The 23,809-nt window shown below is 38.2% G+C and overlaps 2 protein-coding genes across 2 annotated transcripts in view; one reads left to right on the top strand and one right to left on the bottom strand.

Annotated features, from left to right (window-relative positions):
- Positions 1–10,072, top strand: part of CCDC38 (coiled-coil domain containing 38) — a 29,397-nt gene extending 19,325 nt beyond the window's left edge. Inside the window, exons 12-15 of the mRNA XM_070947888.1 lie at positions 69–204; positions 2,451–2,665; positions 3,818–3,911; positions 9,965–10,072. Of these exons, the coding sequence (XP_070803989.1) occupies positions 69–204; positions 2,451–2,665; positions 3,818–3,911; positions 9,965–10,072 (553 nt within the window). The remainder of the gene's footprint in view (positions 1–68; positions 205–2,450; positions 2,666–3,817; positions 3,912–9,964) is intronic.
- Positions 9,417–16,929, bottom strand: SNRPF (small nuclear ribonucleoprotein polypeptide F). The gene is made up of 4 exons (XM_070947449.1): positions 16,815–16,929; positions 15,057–15,182; positions 12,653–12,717; positions 9,417–10,440 (listed from the first exon to the last, which is right to left on the bottom strand). Exons 1-4 carry the CDS (start codon positions 16,815–16,817, stop codon positions 10,374–10,376), a joined length of 261 nt encoding a protein of 86 aa, XP_070803550.1. The 5' UTR covers positions 16,818–16,929; the 3' UTR covers positions 9,417–10,373.
- Between the last annotated feature and the right edge of the window lie 6,880 nt (positions 16,930–23,809).

Genomic DNA, 23,809 nt, shown 5'->3' with positions numbered 1-23,809 from the left:
TCAACTGTTTAAAACAGACAAACTAATTTAAAATTCTAGCTATAAAGTTTTATGCTCTCTTTTAATAGGGAACAAAAGGTAAAGCGCCTTAGAGACAAAAAAGAAGCTCTAATAGCTGCTTGCCTCAAAGAAGATGGGAAAAGTGCTGAACTGGCATTAAAAGCTAAAATGTTTTCTTCAGGAGAATATAATCCAGCATCCATGGTAAGTTTGAATGCATCAACCATCTTCATCATAATACAGATTGTTCAATCCTAAAAAGATAATTCAGTTTGAACTGAGTTTGTATCTCTTACCTGTATGTAATACCCTGGGAGCCTCAGATACAGCACCAGGTCACCTTTGCCTAAGCCCAGAAGCTAAGCAGGGTCAGGCCCGATTTGTTCTTGAATGGGATAAATATTAAGGTTTTAGGTTGGACTGGAAAATCAAAAAACATCCCAGAAGGCAGCAGTGATAAAGAGCTTCCATTCTGACGCCAGGAATGCTGCAGGGTTGCATACAGAAAGTCACCATCAGAAGGTGACCTTGAACCGTAACTTTACAACCAACTTTTGAATAACATATCCACTGTCACAAATGAGGGATGGGCTGACTCAGACTCATCATTGATAGACAAATGAAACCAATCCTGTTAATATACCAGTGGGCAACATTTAGCTTAAGAAGTGCTAGAGTGGCAGATAAATATTGAATAACATTACAGAGCATCTAAAATGACCATCAGTGATTTATTTTGATTAGCATTATAATATCTAATGATGGTAATGAAATGCTAGGTTTATTGATTTATTATATCCCATCGAATCAGGATCAATTCTTAATGACCACCCAGATTTTCTCCATGACAATCTGTTCCTAATCTGGCCCTTCAGGTCTTCTTCATTGCCACTGTAACTGAGTCCATCTGCCTTGCTGTTGGTCATACACTTCTTCTTCCTTGTACCTTTTCTAACATTAGTGCCTTTTCCAACAACGAGGTAATTAGGTAAGGGAACTATAGAGCCAGAAGTTATTTAGGCTACAATTGACTTACCAGTAGATGATCCCCAAGGTCCCTTCCAACTCTTACATTCTATGATTCTATACCTGAATACATGCAGATGCTGCACAGTGTACAAATCCAACTTGAACATGTTCTAGCTTGAACATATGCAGCAAGGGGAGACTATATTTTTTTGCCTAATTTGTTACTCTGTCAAATTCCTCTTACAGTTATTTTCCCCCCTACATTCAACTGGCATTATCTTCCTGTTCCATACGTCTATTCCATGTCCTACATTCTAGAGAGACAGAATAAGTCATTAATCTTTTTCCAAGTGGCACCTTTCAGATTCCTGAAAAGTAATATATCCCCCTACATTTGTGGACTGCTCAAAATGCAGTCTAGCTGCTGCTGAATAAACTTTTTATTTTTATTCTCATTTGAGACCTTCAAGTCATTCTTAGCCCTGATGACTGAATAAATAAGTCCCTGCAGTTTTCTTTGCAATACTTTCAGAAGTGCAAGTTGCCCTTCATTCTTCCTAAGGCTGAGAGAGAATGACTGGCCCAAAGTCCTCCAGAATGGCTTTCTGAATGAGCAGCAGCTATAAAATGAGCTGATAAATAAATAATAAATATTCTTTATTGACTTTTTGACAATCATTTCTTTGGTTCTTTGCTCTCTGTATGTACTCTTCCTTGGTGGTGTGTATGCCTTTCCATTTCTTATATGTGGAATTATTCTCTTCAAATCCTTACTAAACATTCTGGAGAGGAACAGTGGCTTCTTCTGCTGTTTTGCATGGGCTTTTTCCTTTTTGCTGGACCCTTCTTGAGCTGTTTTAGCAATCAGCACAGAATCCTACCTACTGCTTCCCTTAATAAGTTTTTCCAGCTTTACCAGAAAAACCAGACCTTAAAATGGATTATGTCAATCCCCACTTCACAATTCCAAGTGGTCAGAACAGCCAATCCCAACATTGAAACTGTTTCACTGAATTCAGGATGGACCACCAAAGACTAGGATGTTTTAACCTTGAACAGAATACCTCTTCTTCCAATGTGCATTGGGTTCTTACATCTGTGTTTGCATCTACATTGGTTTTATGCCTTTTTGACCACCAAACTGCATTTTTTTAAGATTTATTCATTTGAATTTCCATAGTGTATGTTGCCAACTTTGTATTTTAGCTCTTGTTCACTGAACGAATACCATTTTGCTTATACATTATTTTCTTCCCTTTTAGCAATGTTCAGAATTATATAATTCTTACTCTAAATTTGGGGAATGTTTACCTCTAGTATTTAGCTTTAATATTTCACTGTAAGCTTGATTCAGGATTTCTAATGTAACCTCAGAATTTGCCTTATTTTGTTTATGTATTTATTTACTTAAATATATTCTCTATTCCATTCCCAAGGTTAAGGGTAGTTAATGATATTAATTTTCTTCTTTATATCATAAGAATAAAATACTGGATGCACTTACTAAAAAAGTAGCAGAAGTATATGGAGTTTGCTGTGGGACACAGGAAGTATCCAGCATGACCTCATTTCAAATGCTAAAAAAAATAGAAATGCGAGTTTCAGAACTCTGTGAGATGTTTGAAATACTTCCAAAAGAGTATCTTGAGATCATTGAAGTCACTGAAAAGCTCAGAGCAAAGGAAAGGCGACAAAGGTAAGAGTTTGCCAAAATATAATCTCATCAATTAACATAATTTTAACTCTGAATTCCAACACCATTTTAACCAATATCAAGATTGATGATGTGTCCAGCTTTTGCCCTAAAAACGTAGACAGCTTTAGAAAGAATCAACCATTTTTGTTTGCTGGATGCTTTCAGAATCCCTAAGGCCCCCTTTACAGTAAAACAAAAATTGTATGAGCAAAGTTTGGGTGAACAGCTACAGAATAATGGATATGTCTGAGGAGATAAGTCAGACTAGAGAATAGCAGTCAGCAATGCTGAAACTATACAAGTGACAGAGAATATGGACAGAAAGAAAGATTATTTCCAAGAACCTCAACTCATGATTGGTGACATAATGGAAGATTATATCTGTTGCATTACAAATAAGTGATAATCTAAATACGGAGCCTCCATTAAAGGTCAAAGAGTGTTTAGAGGATTTAGAAATTAAAAAAACCACATGCAAACCAAAAATATTTCCCAAAATAGCAAAACTAGTCTGTGATTTAAAAATGCAGAATGTTCAGTCTATAGCATTGGAACTCTGGGGGGGCGGGGAATTATATGAACTAATAACAGGGGGGAGGGTGGCCAGACATTAGGAAGTTCTTTCCCACCAATATAATGCATAAGATTTCCCATCTAGTGAGACAATATTTGTGGGGGGTTTTGTTATAAAATATTATTCTTGTCCATTAGGACACTCAGCTTTGTCTTCTAAAATGAACAAATGTAACATTTTCGTAGGGGCAAAACAAATGTATAATTGATGTGATTATACAGTATAAGGATGAGGTGCTAAGTAGTTTTTATTGGAAGGAAACCTTGTGGCACCAATGGAAGCTGTAACCAGAAGGCATGAAGAAAAGACATTGAGATTTCCTTTTGACTTTGAGCAAGGAAGAGCTCGAAGTGCAATTCCTCACATAGGCAGGGGGGCCTCCGTCGCAGGTTTCCAATAAGTCACTATGACCCTCTCTCATTCTTTGGTCTGTCATGTTTTTCCCCCTCACTGAAATAATGCTGAGTTCTTCAGATTTAAACATAATAAAATAAAATCGGGGAACATTAAAAAAAGGAAGCTTTCTTTAGTCAATAAACTTTTCATTTTCAAAGTCTTCCCTTTTTCCATTCTTGAAGGATACGTGAAGACAAATTGAAAGAACTCAGAAGAATTCAGGAAGAACGGCTGAAGCTTGCTCTTGAGAGAGCAGTTGCAGAACCAAAGAAAAGGGTTGGTAGTCGTGCTTTAGAGAGATGTGTTCTTGGATTGTGCTGGATGATAGCAGAATAGATGCTTGCCTAGCTACTTTGTCAATGCCTAAACTAGTTATTTGTAGTTAAAAAATTTACTAGCATCTTACACTATATCTAAGTAATTATGCCTATTCTTAGAAATAATGCCTATTTGTGAATTACGTGTTCTACCCATTTAAAGACAGATACAGGTTCCTATGTACAGAGTCATCCCACAATACAGTTTAGCAGTGGTCATAATTTTTTAATAAGATTTATAAATATTTGGTGAAAGATTGGCTTAAACGGATGCATTATAAGAACAGGATTAGCTAATGTAGCAACACTGTCTACCCACATGTTAGTGTTTTTGGAATGATGCCTAATAAAGTTATAACAATTATTCAAAGGAGATGCTTCATAATACACAGGACCACAGCAAGCATGAAGACATTTATTTGCAAAGCTTACTGGACTATTACAGAAGCTGCTCCCAGCTGTCTCCATGAGCAAGTAGCTTTAGCCAAATAGCTATATACTGTATGTACGTGGAGAGATAACAGCAACTTCTGAAAGTAGCTGCACAAATCTGAAAAATAATGTGTTTTAAATCTGAAAACAGCTGCTTTGCATACATTGTGCATTTTGGAGCGCCTCTTGAATACTTTGCTACAACTCTAGTATTATCTTGGGCAATAGTTAATATGGTACACAAAAAAGGGCAAATGGGGCCTGCAATGGGGCCTTAGAATTTGCCTTACTAATTTCCCCACTTAGGAAGCTGATTTATTTTGCCCCTCCCCTTTGCACCTACTAATCTATTTGATTCAGCCATGGCAAATATTCTCAGTAAAGATCAGCTTTTCCACCCACACCTTTGGATTATAATCCTCTCATCTCCATGCAACATGTCCATCTGCCAGTGGCCCAACATCCAAGACAGCCTTGGAGGTTACTGTTGTGCGTGTTATAAGGTACCCCTCCCAGTAGAGATGCACTATGCTTGGCCAAAGTCAATACAGGCTGTCCTTGTCATAGCTGCTGCATGGCTAAGTAGCATAAACCCACAGTAAAACCTGCAGATATATTCATTAAAGGGCAGTGAGCCCTATTTTAAAAAGGCGTATCTCTCTCATCCTGAAATTCAGCTTCCAAAACTGTGACTTTAGAACAAAACTTTAGAAGTTTTGTGGGTTTTTTGTATGAAAAACGATTCAAAGAATTGGGCTATAAATAATGTATGTGGCCCTATTGGTCTTATATCTTATATGCTCACTTTCAATTCAGGTCTCTGGGTGATCGAGGACCTGATAAAGGAAGATCCTGTATTGTGTTGACAGTTGTAGTAGCCACTCCATGTTCATACAGTACAATTCAATTTCAGAGCTTCCATCTGAACACATGGACATTAGACAGAGATTAGGGCGGGGCCGTGTACTTACCGTTTCTTGATTCACTTTAAATTCTCCATATATTCAGGCAAATACTTGAACACAAGCACCTAACTGAATTCAGCTTGTTCTTCCATTTTAAATTCATTAGCAATGTTGCCCAAACTCAGAAAGTAGGGTTTTGTTAACTATGGTACATGTGTTCATGTAACAAAATTCATCCATGTATCTAAAATTTCTTGTGCCAAAGAAATTAAGCAGCAAAGCTGCTTAATCCAAAAGAAAGTTAGTTTATGAATTCAGTGTGTGTGAATATATTTTTCCATATACGTCAGAGAAAAGTTTTACCCATTTTTCTCAATGTGACTCCCTTTAGCCATGTGGACTTCAAAACCCTCAATTGTCAACAACTATGCTAGTTGGGGAAATTGGGGAATTGAAGCTCACACATACAGATTAGATTGAGATTGGACGAATCCAACAGAATAGTTTTGTCATTATATGGTATAGTACAGGGGCCTGCAACCTTAAACACTCAAAGAACCATTTGGACCAGTTTCCCACAGAAAACACTGGGAGCCACAAAACCCTTCCCATGCCTGCCTATTTCTTGAGCGGTCACAAAACTAGCATATGTAGTTGAATTAAATGTTCTGTTTTCTTGGATTTATCCATGGTTGGCCTACCGGGAGTTGAAAAGCTCAATAAATCGCATGCCGGCGGGTGTTGCACATTGGCGGTTGTGATGCATATTTTGAGTGACAGGGAGCTGCAGCAGAGGGGTGAAAGAACCACATGAGGCTCCAGAGCCGCAGGTTGCTGATCCATGGTATAGTACAATCTAGTAACATACCAATTGATGCAGCAATGCATTTATCTACACTAAAAAATGAGTATATGTAGGGATACTTTCTCTCTCTTCCTGAAAGAAAGTGATCTTGCAACTGCATTTGCAAGTTAATTTTCATGCCTTTATAACTAGTTCATAAACTTAAAACTGGCACATAACACAGCTGCTAGATTAGCGACTTGAAGAATTCAAAAATTTCATTATTCCTCTCTGGAAAACACTGCACTGAGGATCCATCTGTTCTAGGAAAACTACAAGGGCTAATTATTATTTTAAAAACCCTCTAGAGCAGCGGTTCTCAACCTGGGGTCGCGACCCCTTTGGGAGTCGAACGGCCATTTCAGAGGGGTCGCCAAAGCCCTCTCTCGCCCCCCCCACGCCTTCACTCACCCTCACTCTCTGCTCTGTTGAATCGCCGGCCATTCGCTTACCCCCGCCCACTCCCAATCTATTGCTGCCTCCTGAGTCCCAGCTGATGGCAAGAAGAAAAAAAACTGTTTAAATTCTTGCCGTGGGGCTTCAAAGGGCCGCCCTATAGCCAGTGGTGGGATTCTGCCAGTTCTAGGGGGTTCGGCCGAACCATTGGTTAAATTGCTGGCTTGCCCCGCCCCTCCGCACCACTATTTATTGCCAATAAATAGTGGTGGGCGAGGGGCGGGCGAGCCAGCAATTTAACCAATGGTTCGGTATTTTGTAATTTTATTGGCCCGCGGAGCTTCAGCATAGGCTAATTAGCCCTTGATTAGATCGGCTCCCGACTCTCAGCTGATTTGCTCTCAGCTGTTTTGCTCAGGGCTCTGCTGCTTGCTGGAGCATGTTTTTTCCCCTAGCTATGCTGAAAAACAAAACCGAAAGTAAAGCAGGCTGTTGGCTTTGCTGTTGTTGCAACGTTGGAGAATTAGGCAGGCAGAATTCTTTTCTTTTTCCTCACCAAAAAAGGTAGGTGCAAACAATGGGAAATTTAGGGCAAAAGAGGAGAGTTCAAGATTTTAAAACACAAAAGAAAAAAAGCTCTATTTAACTAGGGAATTGTAATAATTGAGATACTATTAATTGTATATTGTGTTGAAAGCAGAAATGGTTAAGTTGTGGTTTGGAGGAATATATGGGGGAAATTATTTGGTTTATTATTATTGGTAAATATAATTAATTGATTTGTAAGAAATTGGATTGCATGGAAATAATTGGAATATTCATGTTCATATTGATTAATATACAAAAAAGGTAGTTATATAACTAATTGATTTATATTAAAATGTTGAATTTATATTAAACAACTGTAATATTACATAATTAACCAATGTGAGGATGGATATAAAAATAGATGACAATGGCAAGGGGTATAATATAGAAGGGAAAAATTGAATTTGATTAAGATTAGAGATGAGGATGAAGGGTAATATTGGTTTTTTACAAAAATAGATGAGGAATAAATATGGCAAAAAGGAAATATAGAAATTGTAAATTTGATTGAAATGACTAAACGCTGTTTAAATTTGTGAACCGGTCAAATACTCTGTTCAAAGTGTTGGAAGAAATCTCCTTCTAGGTTCTCCTCCAAGTGGGGAAAAAGACACTGGAAACATGGAGACTGCTTGGAAAGATGGTTTAATGGTGGACAGGATCACATGGCTTGAGTTCCTGAACAGAAAAGGGCAGATACAGTAAATCCTCGTTTTTTTATGCTCTCTCTGGCTCTGCATTTCTTGGGGCCCAGAAAGAGTACTCTGATTGGTTGTCAGACTCCCAGGGGGTGGGGTCTTAGCTAGCCTTGCTGGTTGATGGTCACATGTGCTTCCCAGGTCACATGTGGTGAGTTTCTGCTGCTATTGTGTAGAGGGCTAATCCTATCTTTATTGGATCTTTGGCAATTCCTACTATGGCTCTGCCCGAAGGAGGTAGATCTTTGTTATGTAGAATAGACTGGCCCAGGCCTTAATGGCCCATTGACAAAGGGTGGGGGCAGGAAGATGGGAGCTGCTTCAAAACATGCTTATCCCAGGGAAATATAATATTCTGCCTTTTTCATATTTCCTAAAATATTTCACTCTTTCAGGAAAGGGGTGGGTGCTAACTTCCTACAAAAGAAAATATGTTGTATGTTTGTATATGTGTTTCTAATTATTGCTATTTATTCATATTAGTTCTCTTTTATTCTTTAAAGTTTAACAATTCATTCTTTATCTTAATATCTTTATATTTGTTTGGGGTTGGCTTTCTTCCCTTTCATCTTTTTTATTGTACAGCTTTCTCCTCAAACCTACCACCTCTCTCTTTTCTTTCCTTCTTACTTTCTCTTCCTCCCCCTCTTTCAGAGGGCTGAAAAAGTTATTTCTGACTGGTCCTCGCACTTTTGACCAGTCCTCGAACTTACAACTGTCCTCACATTTTACGTTTTTGCCCTATCTTGTCACCATGGTGAAGAGAAGCAGTTGTGAAATGAGTGACATGGTTGTTAAGAATGCTACAATGGGCATAAATGATGACCAGTGATAAGTGCGAAGACCGGTCAAAAGTGTGAGGACCTGTCAGAAATCACTTTTTTCAGCCCTCTGGGTAGTCCTTTTGTGCACATGGACTACTCAGAGGGCTGAAAAAGTTATTTTTGACTGGTCCTCGCACTTTTGACCAGATCTCGAATTTACGACTATCCTCACATTTTACGTTTTTTGCCCTCTTATCACCATGGTGAAAAGAAGCAGTTGTGAAATGAGTGACATGTTTGTTAAGAATGCTGCACGGGCATAAATGTGAGGATGGTCATAAGTGTGAGGACCAGTCAAAAGTGCGAGGACCTGTCAGAAATGACTTTTTTCAGCCTTCTGAGTAGTCCCTATACACATAGCCATGGCCACCCGGTCACATGACCTCCAAGCCACACCCACAAAATAAGCCACACCCAAAGAACCGGTAGTAAAAAAAATTAGAACCCACCCCTGGTTGGGGGTCACAACATGAGGAACTGTATTAAAGGGTCGCAGCATTAGGAAGGTTGAGAACCACTGCTCACTGGGGTCATGCCACTTAGAAAAATACTTTTTTGCATTTTTCTCTGCTCACACAGAAGAAATTATCATAGCTGCTAATCTTTGGATGGCATTCTTAATTCAACAATTGAAGTAGACTTTGTCTACTTTTTAAAAATCCATTAAAATCACATTTAAATCAGAGTTTGAATTATTTTTATATTATTGGTTTTAATTCTGATTTCAATTCTGAAGGATTAGGATATTATAAAATAAATAATAATATAGACGACAACTGTCTAAAAGAACTTTTTAATTATCATAAAGTCCGTAACAAAATGTGCAGACAGCTATTTTCTGGAGCAATCCCAGCCACAACATAATTTCAATCAAAATAGGATATTAAACATCTAGCCTTAAGATACATATCCATATTAATGGGGCCAAATTAATCATGACTATCTTCAACTATTTTCAGTAATGTCACAAAAACGAAAGAATTTATACAAACATTGCCAAAACTCTTTCTGCAAAGCATTTAATTGTACTTTCAGGTGTGCCAAATTCAAAGAGTGATGGAAGATGTCCAGTGATGTGACTTTACTGGGTTCTCAGACAAAAAAGGCTTCACCTCCCCCCCATTCAAAGCAACTTTGAAATGTGTGTGTTTTGTCTGATAGTTTTGTTCTAATTAAATCTACCTACAGGCATCCATTTCAAGTGTTTCTACATTTGTATAAAATATAAGTGAAAGACTATGTAATGGGAACTTTAACAGGAAAATTAAGGCTGATTTTAAAAGTCCATGCATATGAAGGTGTTATATTTTTCGGCTTTGTTTTAGACGGGAAGAAAACTAGTGTACCGCTCACAGCCTCCATCGACTAAGTACGAAGCAGAACAAGCTACAGATGCAACTACAAGAAGTGAAGATGATTACTACTTTACTTGAATTTTTTTTTGGGTAAAGTATATTTTTGTACTAGTTATAAGTCTTGCTCCTAGCTTAGTGAGTCATATAACATAAATGGTGATGGAATATATCTGATCCCATTTACTTTAAAATATTTGTATTAAGGCTAAACAATCCCAGTTTTTATATTTGTGGTTCATCTTTCATATTGACTGTTTCTTTCAGCCATATGTATTTTTCTGTCCCCCAAAATGTAATGTTACAAAACATGAATTTTTTTCAAAAGCTACAACTGAATATATATATTTTACACATTAAAAAAACACAAGATTTTCCAACATTATTCTCTCATTTCTCCATCTTCTTCTTCTTCTTCTACACCCCTTATATATAGGACATTGTTGCACCTGGCAATAAAGAGATAAGTTATTTTTGCTGTAATTCACATGAATTTAAAAAAAAACAACTGTTTTTTATAGCTGGTTTGCATTCAAACAATTTTGATTCTGTATTTGGTGTTGTGTTTAATATTAAAACTGCTTTTTATTGAATGTGTGTCATTATTTTAATATATTTTTCTATCTGTCAAATACACTAAAGAAACAGTGCTTTATAAAGAATGAAATTGTGAAGCAAGCAAACTTTGGCTCGTGCAACAGATCTTTCTACTATTTTGCTTTCCCAGACTTATGCCTTCCAAAATCTTGGGGGATGGAGCATGTGGAGGTGCAAAGGAAATTCAGGACAGAGGAAGAAAATTTCTTTTGACTGTTGAAGGAGAATCATGTAACCAAATTGCATTTAGCAACTTGACAGAAGATTTAAAATGAAAACTTTATTATAGCACTAAGATATTTGATTAATGCACTTTTTCCAATATAGGTAGTTGTCAACTGATATCCACAATTAAGCCCAAAAGTTCCATTGTTAAACAAGATACTTAAGTGAGTTTCGCTCCATTTTACAGCCTTTACTACCACGGTTAAGTGAATCACTGCAGTTGTTAAGTTAGTAACACAATTCTTAAGTGAATTTGATTTCCCTATTGACTTTGCTTGTCAGAAGGCTGCAAAAGGCGATAGATAACATGACCCTGGGACACTGCAAACATCTGAATTTTGTGTATGTGACAATGGGGATGGCTGCAACAGTTCTAAGTGTGAAAAATTGTTATAACTCACTTTTTTCAGTACCACTGTAACTTTGAATGGTCCCTAAACAAATGGTTGTAAGTCAAGGACTACTTGTACCAAGTACTACACAGGTAGTCCTCAGGTTATGATGGCAACAGGGACTGGAATTTCTGTCACTAAGCAATGTGGTTGTAAAGCATACCATCACATGATTGCGTCACTTACAAACAGCATTTCCAACACTCCTGGTTGCCACTGTCAACTTCAGGACCGTGTAGATTATTAAGTAAGGACCTCACCTGATTGCAATGTGGGAAGAAATAGAAGTCCCAGGCAAACAGGCCAATGGGTGAAAGTTGCAGGTGAAAGCTTTGGGCAGGCAGATGCTACAGAGTGCAGGCAGGTAGGTGCAGGCAAGCATGTGGGTAGGTGGGGAAAGTGCTATGAAGCGCAGATGGAAAAGCAATAAGAGTAGGAGTGACTGGCAACTTCCTGCCAGCTTTCTCATGGACTTTGCTTGTTGGAAGCCAGCAGGGAAGGTTGCAAATAATGATCACATGACCATTAGATGCTGCAACGATCATAACGGCAAGTTAGTTGTCAAGTTTCCAAATTGTAATTACGTGATTCTGTGGATGCTATGATGCCTGTGTTTCAGGGGTGAAATGCTCCCAGTTCGGACTGGATTGCTCGATCTGGTAGCAATGGAGGCGGGTGGTTTAGAGAACCGGTAGCAAAAATCCCCCCCCCCATTGCCCAGTTGAGCCGCACAATCATCAGAGGCTTTTTTTTTATTTTTAAAAGCATTTTTTCTACAACCTCTTTGGCCGAAGAGGTTATAGAAAAAATGTTTTTAAAAGGGAAAAAAGCCTATGCCGATCAGGCAAGTCAGCTGGGATCGTCAGAGGCTTTTTTTTTTTTTAAAAAAAGCAAGCCTCTGCTGATCAGGCAACTCAGCTGGGATCATCAGAGGCTTTTAAAAGCATTTTTTTACAACCTCTTCAGCCAAAGAGGTTTTAGAAAAAATGGTTTTAAAAGTTAAAAAAAAAAAGTTGGCCACGCCCATTCAGTCATATTACCCCCCCCCCACCAAGCCACACCCACAGAACCGGTAGTAACAAATTTTACATTTCACCACTGCTGTGTTTCACAGAGCAACCTTAAGCCCCCCTCATTCAGCTATGTCGTAACTATGAATAATTACTGAATCAGTGGTCATAACCTGACCTGTAGTTGATAACGGTTATTTGTTAGATTTATAATTCAAAAAAGAGTAAGGCATATCATATGGAGGGCTCCTCTCATTTAATTTTCACAATGATTTGGCAAGATAGATGCAATGTACATCTGGCAAGGTAGCAATTGGCCCAATACTTTCTAATAAATTTCCTGTTGTGAATTTTAACTTCTCTGTCTTCATCCAGCACTTCAATCACTCTTACCACAGTACTTCATTTTAACCCACTCAGTTACATGCAGTAGTTACCTTATCAGAACTTCACCAAGATGTCCCGACAATGCACCATCAATATATTCTTCGGTATTGGCAAGCTTTACAAACAGAAATGAGTATTACTGAATAGGAGAGTTACATGTATTCCTTTTAGAGAACATTTTCTACAATCCATACTTAAAATTTAATAGACGTTCGAACATTTAATACTCTAAATTGGTGGTTCTCAAAGTATTAACTGATTTCTGAGATCTTATAAGGCCATGATGGCGAACCTATGGCACACGTGCCTGAAGTGGCACGCGGAGCCATGTCGCCTGGCACACAAGGCGTCGCCCGTTCCTCTTCTGGGTTTCTGGTGTGCATGTGCGCACCATGATCAGCTGACCCTTTTGCATGCAGCAGTGCCGGGAACTGGAAGCTGGTCTTCCTTTTTCCTGTGTGAGCATGCGTGTCGGCCAGCTGATTGTCGCACACACATGCGCTCCAGAAACCTGGAAGAGTAGCTGACTGAAACTGGAAGTTCAGTAGCTAAAACCAGTAGTTCATTTTCAGGGGCACGCATGCACCCTGGGCAACTCTATTTCCTGGTTGTGGCCTAGACATGTGCGCTCCCTTTTTGGCACTCGGTGCCAAAAAGTTTCACCATCACTGTTATATGTATACTATATATATATATATAAAGAAACCATTACACAGATCCTTAACTGACACTTATGGTGATCAAGGGATACTTCAGAGGTATCAGGTGGCAGGGAGAGAAAAAAAATAGGCTGGCTTAGTAGATGAAATGGAAGGAAGCACATCAGCTGATTGCAGAGAGCTCCTCCTGATCAGTGCTGACATTTCTCTTCTTCCCTATATACCAGGGCTGTCAAACTCCCGGCCCATGGGTCGGATGCGTCATGCTCTGGCATGCCCATGCCCAGTTTAGCGAAGGGGGGGAACGTCCCAATATGTCATGTGACACCACTGTGACGATGTGAATTTGACACCCCTGCTATATACAATACATGTTATCTATTCTTGCTGCTGCCACACTCCTGCCATCATGCCTGGCTATGATCCGCGTAAAGTTCCCATATTCTCATATAACAAGAGCAATGCTATTGTGTAGGTGCTGTCAGACTTATCCAGCTAATTGATGAGGCTCCTACCTTCTGCCAATTCCCTTTTATACTTTTCTTCTCCCATAAATTTTGACACCCACCAGCTTTAATAATGAGGACTGTGCCAACAGGCTTTTTTCTCTGTCTCCTCTCCTCAGTAGAAAGGTCATAATGCAGAAGCTCCCAACAGAAATAGAGGAAGTAGTCTTGGTCCATGCTTGCAGTCCCACTCAGCCAATAGCATCCCCAAACACAAAGGTCTCTTCCTTAGTATCCACCACTGAACACATCCTCAAGTGGGGAGTCAATGCAGAACAGGGATAGAGCACTGGCTTCTCTAAGCCAACACAAAGGACTCTTTCAGCCAAAAAAAGAAAATAATTTAGTTTTCTATTTTTTTTAACTTTCTTTAATCTTTTCTGATCAAGTGTGCAGAGATTTCCCCTGTCCAATCGTGTCTACAGGGTGATGCTTATTTCCATTCTTAGCCAAGGAAGCCAGCATTGTCTGAAGACACTTCCATGGTCATGTGGCTAGTACGACTGATAGATAGATATACAATAGATATACAACGCAGAATTATTATCATATAGGATATGAAACTTTTTTTGTTACGAAGGTCTTCAAAACAAAGGTAATCACTATCCTGAATTTAATATACACAAAATGAAAATTATTTAAGAAAACTTTGCTGTACCACCTAACAATATACAGTTCTATGTAGGCTGGTAAGCACCAGGAAGAAAAACTATCACAGCAGCCTGTTTATTTTCCGCTCTGGCCATGGAAGAAGAGTCCCCTTGTCTATCATGTAAATACAATAGATTGGTGAGTTTGGAGCAGGTAAGTCTTCCTTTAGCAGCCAGCTTAGTAGGAACTGGGTTATGTAACTGAAGTTTTGGTAAACTAAGAATCCAATTTATACTTGAATGCTATCAACAAAGGAGACCTCCTCTCTTCCAAATTCAGGATTTGGTTCATAATTCTTACAGACATCATGAGTTTATAAGGGTTTGTGGATGTTATAATAAAAATAGTTTACTTTGTTAGCAATAACACCATACAGTATGAATGCTGTAAAATATAAACAAAGCATGAATTCTTTATTAAACCCTATTCAATAAAATATAGAAATTAACCTTATTGCTGAACTTAATTGGGCTTTGCATTTTGTTTTTTTATTCATTCATATAATTCAACGCTATATTTGCATTGCATTAAGCCTCAATTTATTTGCTCAAAACTAATCCCTTACTGTGCTTAGGTACAGAAGTATCTTCTCCCTATATTTTCACCAGTTGGATAACATGGATATTTTCTTGACTTACCTGCATATTCATGTATCCATCAACCGATACAAGATAGCCCTTGTATTCCATTCCCCACTTCAATTTCACCATTACTGGCTTCCCAGTTAGCCCATTTAGAAATGGTTTTGGATTGAGAGGCAAACTCTGCATAGACAATAAAATAAAAACAGCCCCCCCAGACACACACACTGTTAGACTCTTATCCTGATTAGAGTTTGATTGCTAAGATTTATCAATTATAAGTTTAAGAAAAAGATTATAGCATTTCAAAAAACTGTTGACAAAATACACTTAATGACGCCATAAGCTAATCTATTGATCTCATTATTTGGGACATTTTCCAGAGATGTGTTAAAGATTATGGAAATTACAGCGCAACCATTCTGAAAGCAGTCAAATCTGTGATGGGTGTTTTAAAAATATCTAATTCTCTTTTAAAGTTGTACACACTCATGAGCATAATTAATGTTGTGTTACCTTAGTAAATCCTAGAGCCAACTTTACAAAGATGTGTTGTTTTCTCTACCTTAAGTCTTTCACTATTCACTTCATATTTCAGTTCCAGCACCATAGTACCATCCAGACCGTGAATAAGTTGATACACCATTAACTGGCCTTATTTTACTTTCTTTTAAGCTTTAACTAAACAAGTCCCAAACACCATGACAAGAACATACACAGTATTCAAACCATATAGTTGTCAGAAGGAATCCTAACACTAGGAATCTTATTTTTATTCACCCAGGAGAGATATGCTGTGGGTCCCATCTCCAAAAGAGTTCCACCTGATGGGACCCAGGCAACATGCCTTTTCTGCTGTGGCCTTGGGAACATCATTCCATTCCCCACCCCACCCCCCATGAGGTTACTCCAGGCATAGCTTCTCTATCAACCTCAAAGATTTCACGCAAGGTAGTTGTATGATTCCAGTGACTGTTGTTCTCCCGAAATCTTGGTTTCGCTTTTTTATTCTAATTATGCTCGATTGTTTTGAGATTGAAGAGCCTTGGTGGTGCAGCAGACTAAAGTGCTGTTAAGTAGCACCAGCTGCCTGCAATTACTGCAAGTTCGAATCTCGCCAGGCTCAAGGTTGACTCAGCTTTCCATCCTTTCGAGGTAGGTAAAATGAGGATCCGGATTGTGGGGGCAATAAGCTGACTTTGTATAAAAAAAAAAACACCGCTTAGAGGGGGCCGAAAGTCCTACTAAGCAGGTTTATACAAAAGTATGAAGGCTATTATTTAACGCATTGTAAGCCGCCCTGACTCTCCGGAAAAAGGCGGCATATAAATCGAACCAATAAATAAATAAATAAATTGTTGTTTGTGCATTGCCCAGAATCACGTTTTCATGAGAGGGTGGCTATATAAATATGTTAAATAAATAAATAAAATGTATGTATGCATGTTCCCGCATAGTGTAAATAAAAGTTGCAAGCCATGTCCATAGATAGAACCCATTCTTCCCCCCACCAGATGCACAGACACCCCCCACCCTACATACAGAAAACTAGGAATCTGCAAAGACCAGGATAGTCCATATCTAGCTCGGTACTGTGCACAATAGTCTTTCCCAGCCTGGTGGGTCCATTCAGCTAGGAGTGATAAGAACTCTATCCCAACGCATCTCTTGGGATAAACGCCTATTACTCTGAGAAGTCGGGGAGGGGGGAGTCCCAATACTGCAGCCAAGAGGCTCTTTCGAAACCGCGCTCCCAGATGCATCACCCGGAACCCGGGACCTTCCGATCGCGCTGCCTCCCCTCCCTTTACTCACCATAGCAACCCGGCCAAGCGAGGGGCGGCTGCGACTGCAAAAATTATTCGGGGGGCAACACGTGCGCCCGCCAAACTTGCAAAAGAAAAGGCCAGGAAGTGACGTCACGCGCAGTCTCTTTTCCTCGAGCAAAGCTTTCCTGTTGACCTTTCACCTGAACGGAATAATACTCCCCCACCTCCCCGTCCTGTTGATAGACTTACACATTTTCCTATCTCTATGATTCAGGCGAAGGCGGGAAGCAAAGGCACTTTCCGATAGGCGGCTTTTCAGAGACAAGGCGGATGGGCGGGGCTAGAGAAGCTGAGTTTGATTGGGGCTGGAGTGAGAGTAAAGAGCGGCGGGCTGGTTGTGCGCGCGCAGTGCCTCATAGGGTACGCGTCATAAAGGGAGTCAATTGTTTGGGTTCTTCTTCTAGTGCAGTGTTTCTCAACAGAAACTGGGGATTCTGGGGGTTGAAGTCCACCCATCTTCAAGCTTCCAAGGTTGAGAAACACTGTTCTAGTGCAATGTCCGTCATCAGAGTTGGCGATCCTATTTTTATCAAACTGAACTATTGGGCTTAGCCGCAGTGCGAATTGCCTTTAATGAGTGCCATTGGCTATGATTTCTTATGGGATACAGGGCGGATCATCCAGTCTTTGTCATCCATTGCAAAAACGGGCAGTGCCCACTAGTGAAAGTAAAAAAGTCTGTTCTATTTTAGACTGAAGCCATAATGGTGCATAATTTTCTCACTGAACGTTTTGGAATATTTTTGTTAAAACTCCTCCTAGGTTTCCTGCAACTGAGCCTGTGGAGCAGGACTAGGAACTGTAATCACTCTAATGCTAACAGGTTGTGCGCCCGTTTATAAAACCAGTCCCTTTCAGCAGTGAATGGCTAATTATTAACGGTGTAGTGGTGGGCATGCCATGTTTGCTTGCCACGCATCCTTGTCACCATGGCAGAAAGACCTTTTTCACTAGGTTGTAGAAGACACGCCCTTCCAATGCCACCTTTTCTCTCGGTGCCAACCTTTTGAGGAAGCTGGAAGAGGTTTAGATGATATTCCGGTGTAAAGATGATGTTTTTTTCCCACCCATCACGACATAGCACATTGCTGGGACATTTTATCATCTTAACCCAACACATTTTATCATGTTTGTTGGACATGAAATAAAGCCAAACATTTTTGGATACAAATATATTTAATAATTCAGAAGATTTTAAAGACATGTACACTTGAAGCCAGCGCTTTTGGGGGGGGGACTAGTGGATAGACAGTTTGAAAAATATCATAAACGTTTTTATACAGTATGTAGGTTCAAAAGTGAAAAGGTTCAATATCATCCACAATAGAGGAGTAGTTGGTGAAGATGATGGAACTTGTAGAGATTGTTAGATTTACTTCGTTGATTAGAGCAAAGACAATATATTTATTGTTGACTGAAAACCCCTTATAGACTTTTTCCACGAAACAGAAAAAAAATGAATTGTGGTTTTGATAATTAAGGAAAAATGAGATAATAGGAGCAAAACAAATTAAAGATTAATTTGTGTGCATTGTTTAATGGACTGTAAAATTGGCCACACCCACCCAGTCACATGACCATTTAGTCACGCCCACTCAGCCGGTCTAGGGCCCCAAACAGTCTGAGGGTCCATGAAATGGTCCCCTGTTTAAAAAGTTTGAGGACCCCTATTTTTAGGAGATATTTATTTCTTAAAATATCTTTAAAAAATTTGCTTAAAAAAAATAAAATTAGAAAATATTTGTCCCTTAAATATTCCAGAAGTCTCACACCAGCTCCTTCCCTCACAAGATGCAACCTCTTTGCCAGCTGCATAACCTTCAGATGTTGGATTTCAATTTTCAGAATTCTCTGCAATGGTCATCCTCCTTCAGAATTCTGGGAAAGCTTAAGTAAATTAAGAAATCAAGCAATCTTGTAACATTATAAATTTAATTGATAGCAACAATGGAAATACATTCATTCCTGAGCTATACTTGTTTTAAATGAATTGTTATGTAAATTGCATCCACTAATGTTATTTTTAAGCTGGACAAAATTTAAGAACATAATGATCAATGGTTGTTAAATCATTCTATCAGAAAAAATTGTTAGTGAAATAATGGCTGTGGAAGGAAATCTTTGCATCTGTTCCTTGATCTTGCGCAGTGGGGATACTGCTAAGGAACATCTATAAAGCTTACTTTTAACATCTTAGCTTACTTTTTATTGTCAAGAGTAAATCTATTGTGCTGAATTATTTCTACTGGAAATGGCTTTGTATTATTTTTATTGTCTGTGTGTATAGGTACAAATATAATATCTTTGCCTAAGGTGACCAGACGTCCCGCTTTTGGTGGGACAGTCCCGCTTTTAAACAATTTGTCCCGCGTCCCGCGGCGTTTTAAAAAAGTCCCGATTTTTGGAAAGAATGCACGGCGCAGTGGTGGGTTGCTCCCGGCTGCCTCCTGAGTCCCAGCTGATGGCTAGAGGGACAAAAACTGCTTAAACTTTGCTGTGGGGCTTCAAAGGGCCGCCCTACAGCTGATCAGTGTTAAAAGAAAACAAATGAGTAGACAGATGCCTGCAAAAATAGAAAAAAACAGCCCCTTAAAGCTTCAGCATAGGTTAATTAACACAAGTTGATTAGATCCGCTTCCCGACTCTCAGCTGATTTGCTCTCAGCTGTTTTGCTCAGGGCTATGAAGTTGCTAGCTGCAGAGTGCTGGAGATTTTTCCCCCTAACTATGCTTTAAAAGCAAAACTGAAAGTAAAGCAGGGTCTTTGCTGCAATGTGGCAAAATGAGGCAGAGAGAGATTTCTTTTTCTTTTTCCTCACCAAAAAAGGTAGGTGCAAAACTGCAAACAATGGGAAATTTAGGAAAAGAGGAGAGTTCAAGATTTTAAAACACAAAAGAAAAAAAGCTCTATTTAACTAGGGAATTGTAATAATTGAGATACTATTAATTGTATATTGTGTTGAAAGCAGAAATGGTTAAGTTGTGGTTTGGAGGAATATATGGGGGAAATTATTTGGTTTATTATTATTGGTAAATATAATTAATTGATTTGTAAGAAATTGGATTGCATGGAAATAATTGGAATATTCATGTTCATATTGATTAATATACAAAAAAGGTAGTTATATAACTAATTGATTTATATTAAAATGTTGAATTTATATTAAACAACTGTAATATTACATAATTAACCAATGTGAGGATGGATATAAAAATAGATGACAATGGGAAGGGGTATAATATAGAATAGAAGGGAAAAATTGAATTTGATTAAGATTAGAGATGAGGATAAAGGGTAATATTGGTTTTTTAAAAAAATAGATGAGGAATAAATATGGCAAAAGGAAATATAGAAATTGTAAATTTAATTGAAATGACTAAACACTGTTTAAATTTGTGAACCAGCCAAATAGTCTGTTCAAAGAAAATACATTGTATGTTTGTACGTGTTTTTCTAATTATTGCTATTTATTCATATTTGTTCTCTTTTATTCTTTAAAGTTTAACAATTCATTCTTTATCTTAATATCTTTATATTTGTTTGGGGTTGGCTTTCTTCCCTTTCATCTTTTTTGTACAGCAATCTTTCCCCTCAAACCTACCACCTCTCTCTTTCCTTTCCTTCTTACTTTCTCTTCCCCCCTTCTCCTCCCTACTTCCTCTTCCTTCCTCCTTCTCCTCCTCTCTTCCTCCCTCTCTTACCCTCACTCCTACTCTAATTTCCCTTCCCTTCCTTCATCCCTCTCTATTGCTGTATTCTTTTATGCATATGGACTACTCAGAGGGCTGAAAAAGTTATTTTTGACTGGTGCTCGCACTTTTGGCCAGTCCTCGAACTTACGACTGTCCTCACATTTTACGTTTTTTGCCCTATCTTATCACCATGGTGAAGAGAAGCAGTTGTGAAATGAGTGACATGGTTATTAAGAATGCTGCACGGGCATAAATGTGAGGATGGTCATAAGTGTGAGGACCAGTCAAAAGTGCGAGGACCTGTCAGAAATGACTTTTTTCTATACACATAGCCATGGCCACCCGGTCACATGACCAGCTAGCCATGCCCACCCAGTCACATGACCTCCAAGCCATGCCCACAAAATGGTGGGTGTCCCGCTTTACCAATGTTAAAATCTGGTCACCTTATCTTTGCCTGTTGCGTAATTTTAAGGATCAGACTCAATAATTGATTCTTGAATAAAGTATTCAAACATAACACTGTTTATTTACAGTAGGCATTCTATATTCACTGAGTAATCACAGATAGAAGCGAGGAGGAGGTGCATACAGCACCTTTTATATTCACAAGGCGGAGTAAAGTATGGGAGTGGTTACATATGAATATATTAAGGGAGGAAGAATAAATTAACCCCTAATACCCCTGAGTATATACAGTTTCCATATTGGAGAATAAGGCATTTACTTGTGACAAATCCCCCTCTAAATGCCGATTCGATATACAACAATAATTACATTCAGATTCAGAAAATACAAAACTTGCAATTTGGAAGTTAAATATTTGTGTTGTTTAGAAGGCAAAGGCTTTGTTAATATGTCAGCTATTTGCTCTGATGTTTCGCAGTGAACTGCTTTGATAAATCCATCTTGAGATAATTGCCTCACGTGTTTGAATTTTATATCTATATGTCTGGATCTCTGACCAATAGCATCAGATCTAGATATCTCAATAGCAGTTTTATTATCTTCGTGTATGATAAATGGTAATGAAGGTTTCTTCCAAGTACTTGACAATAAATCATTAAACCATACAAGATTGTTGGAGGCTTTGGATAAACAAACATATTCTGCCTCAGTTGTTGAAGTGGCTACTAAATCCTGTTTTCCAGTGTACCAGTAAACTGGACAATCATTAAGAAAAAATATATAACCTGATGTGCTTTTTCTACATATGGTATCACCTGCCCAATCCGCATCAGCGTAACAGGTGAGGATGGGCTCTTTGACGTTATTGGGTTCCAATAATAAACAGAAGTCCAAACTATGCTTCAAGTACCTTAGTATTCTTTTAACAGCTTCCCAATGATACATTAAGGGTTTGCTGACATACCTGGACAACAAATTGAGGGGCAAAGCAATATCAGGTCTAGTCCAATTAGAAATATATAAAAGTGAACCAATAACTGATCTGTAGAGAGTATTATCCTTAAATTCAGGGAATGATTCATCTATGTTCCTTAAGAAATCAGTTTGCATAGGAGTATCACAAGGCTTAGCATTATTTAAATTACACTTGTTTAGGAGTTCTATAATCTTATCTTTCTGAGAAAGTTTGAAACCTTTTTTGGTTTTGCTGATTTGAACTCCAAGATATTTATTTACCTTCCCTAATGATTTTAAAGAAAAATGTTCATTTAGTTTTGTTACAAATGTGTCTCTTTTTTCTTTATGTTTACCTATATACAAAATATCATCCACATAAATTAACACAAATTCTAATGAGTCACCTTCCTTTTTGACGAAGAAACAGTTATCAGCAGTAGTAGCATTGAAATTCATAGTTCTGAGCACTTTGACTAAACATTCATACCAGCGTTTGCCAGATTGTTTTAATCCGTACAAACTTTTATTTAATAACCACGTTTCATTCTTGTTTATGTATTGACTATGAGGTGCTCTTACATATATCTCTTTATCAAGTTTTGCGTGTAGATACGCAGTTTGTATGTCATATTGGAATACATCAAGGTTAAGTGCTGATGCTATAACCAAAGCTGTTTTGACACTCTCAGTTCTTACTGTGGGAGAGTATGTGTCTGTGTAATCCTCAGGATATTTTTGAGCATAACCTTGTGCAACTAACCTAGCTTTGTATAATGAGTTGCCTCCTTCTAGATTTTTAATTTTGTATATCCACCTGGTGCCTATAATAGTTTTATCCTTAGGTGCAGGTGTAGGTGTGAATACATTTAACTCTCGTAAACTATCCATCTCCTTGGTCATGGCTAATTCCCATTTTCTTCTTTCTTCGGTGGGAAGCTTTAATACTTCCTCGTATGTGTTTGGTGTTGATATTTCACTATCCATATACATTACGTAATCTTTGTATTTGCTTGGCACTTGATTTCTATTACATCTAATTGTTTTTTCTGGTTTACTATCGTTATCATGTAAGTATCTTGCCTCCTTTTTTGTTAACGAATCTGTCTTTATTCTGTGTTGACTGTTTGTCCATGTTTTGTTTTTGTATCTATGTGTGTTATGATTGCATTCTTCTCTATCTTGATGCTCAGAGTTTGAATTTGTGATTGGAAATATTTCATTAAGATGTATTTTAGACCAGTTGGCCTGTTCATGAAATATAGCTGTCCTAGAAATTATAAATTTGTTATTGTTATCAATAAATCTGTACCCTTTTGTGCCTGTTTCGTATCCCATGAATCTAAGTCTTCTGGACATGTTCTCTCCTTTACGTCTCAATTGTTTTGGTATGTGTACATCCGCTGTGACTCCAAATATGTGCATGTGTGCTATTTTGGGTTTTCTGCTGTACATTAATTCATATGGTGTCTTGTTTATAATGCTGGACCAAGTTCTATTTTGTGTATAATTGGAGTATTGTAATGCTTCTGACCAGAATTGTTTTCCTAAGCCAGCATCCTCTAATGTGCATCTAATCATGGTTTGTAATGTTGAGTTCTTTCTCTCTGCTACTCCATTTTGAAATGCAGAGAAAGGGCTGGACGTGAAATGTAGCATCCCCTTGTCTTTTAGCCATTGGGAGAATTCTTTTGACATGAATTCAGATCCCCTATCTGTCATGATTTGTTTTATTTTAATATTATGTTGTGTTTCTACACGTTTGTAAAACTCTTTAAATTTCTGAAAGGTTTCATCTTTGTGTTTCAAAGTGTAAACAAATCCGTAATGACTATAGTCATCTACAATAGTCAGAAAGTATCGTTTCCTATATGTGATTGATGGTGTTAATGGACCAACCAAATCCATATGTACCAAATCAAAAATT

Source organism: Pituophis catenifer, unplaced genomic scaffold (assembly GCF_029215685.1).
Source record: "Pituophis catenifer annectens isolate HBS135680 unplaced genomic scaffold, rPitCat1.0.hap2 SCAF_7, whole genome shotgun sequence".
Classification (NCBI taxonomy): domain Eukaryota; kingdom Metazoa; phylum Chordata; class Lepidosauria; order Squamata; family Colubridae; genus Pituophis; species Pituophis catenifer.
This window is presented reverse-complemented; position numbering and strand designations above follow the sequence as displayed.

What these genes read in the sequence shown, in the direction of transcription:
- SNRPF (XM_070947449.1), bottom strand. An exon ending in ATGGATACATGAATATGCAG is followed by an intron (nt 12,718 to 15,056) that starts GTAAGTCAAGAA and finishes CTGTTTGTAAAG; the next exon opens with CTTGCCAATACCGAAGAATA. An exon ending in CTTGGTGAAGTTCTGATAAG is followed by an intron (nt 10,441 to 12,652) that starts GTAACTACTGCA and finishes CTTTATTGCCAG; the next exon opens with GTGCAACAATGTCCTATATA.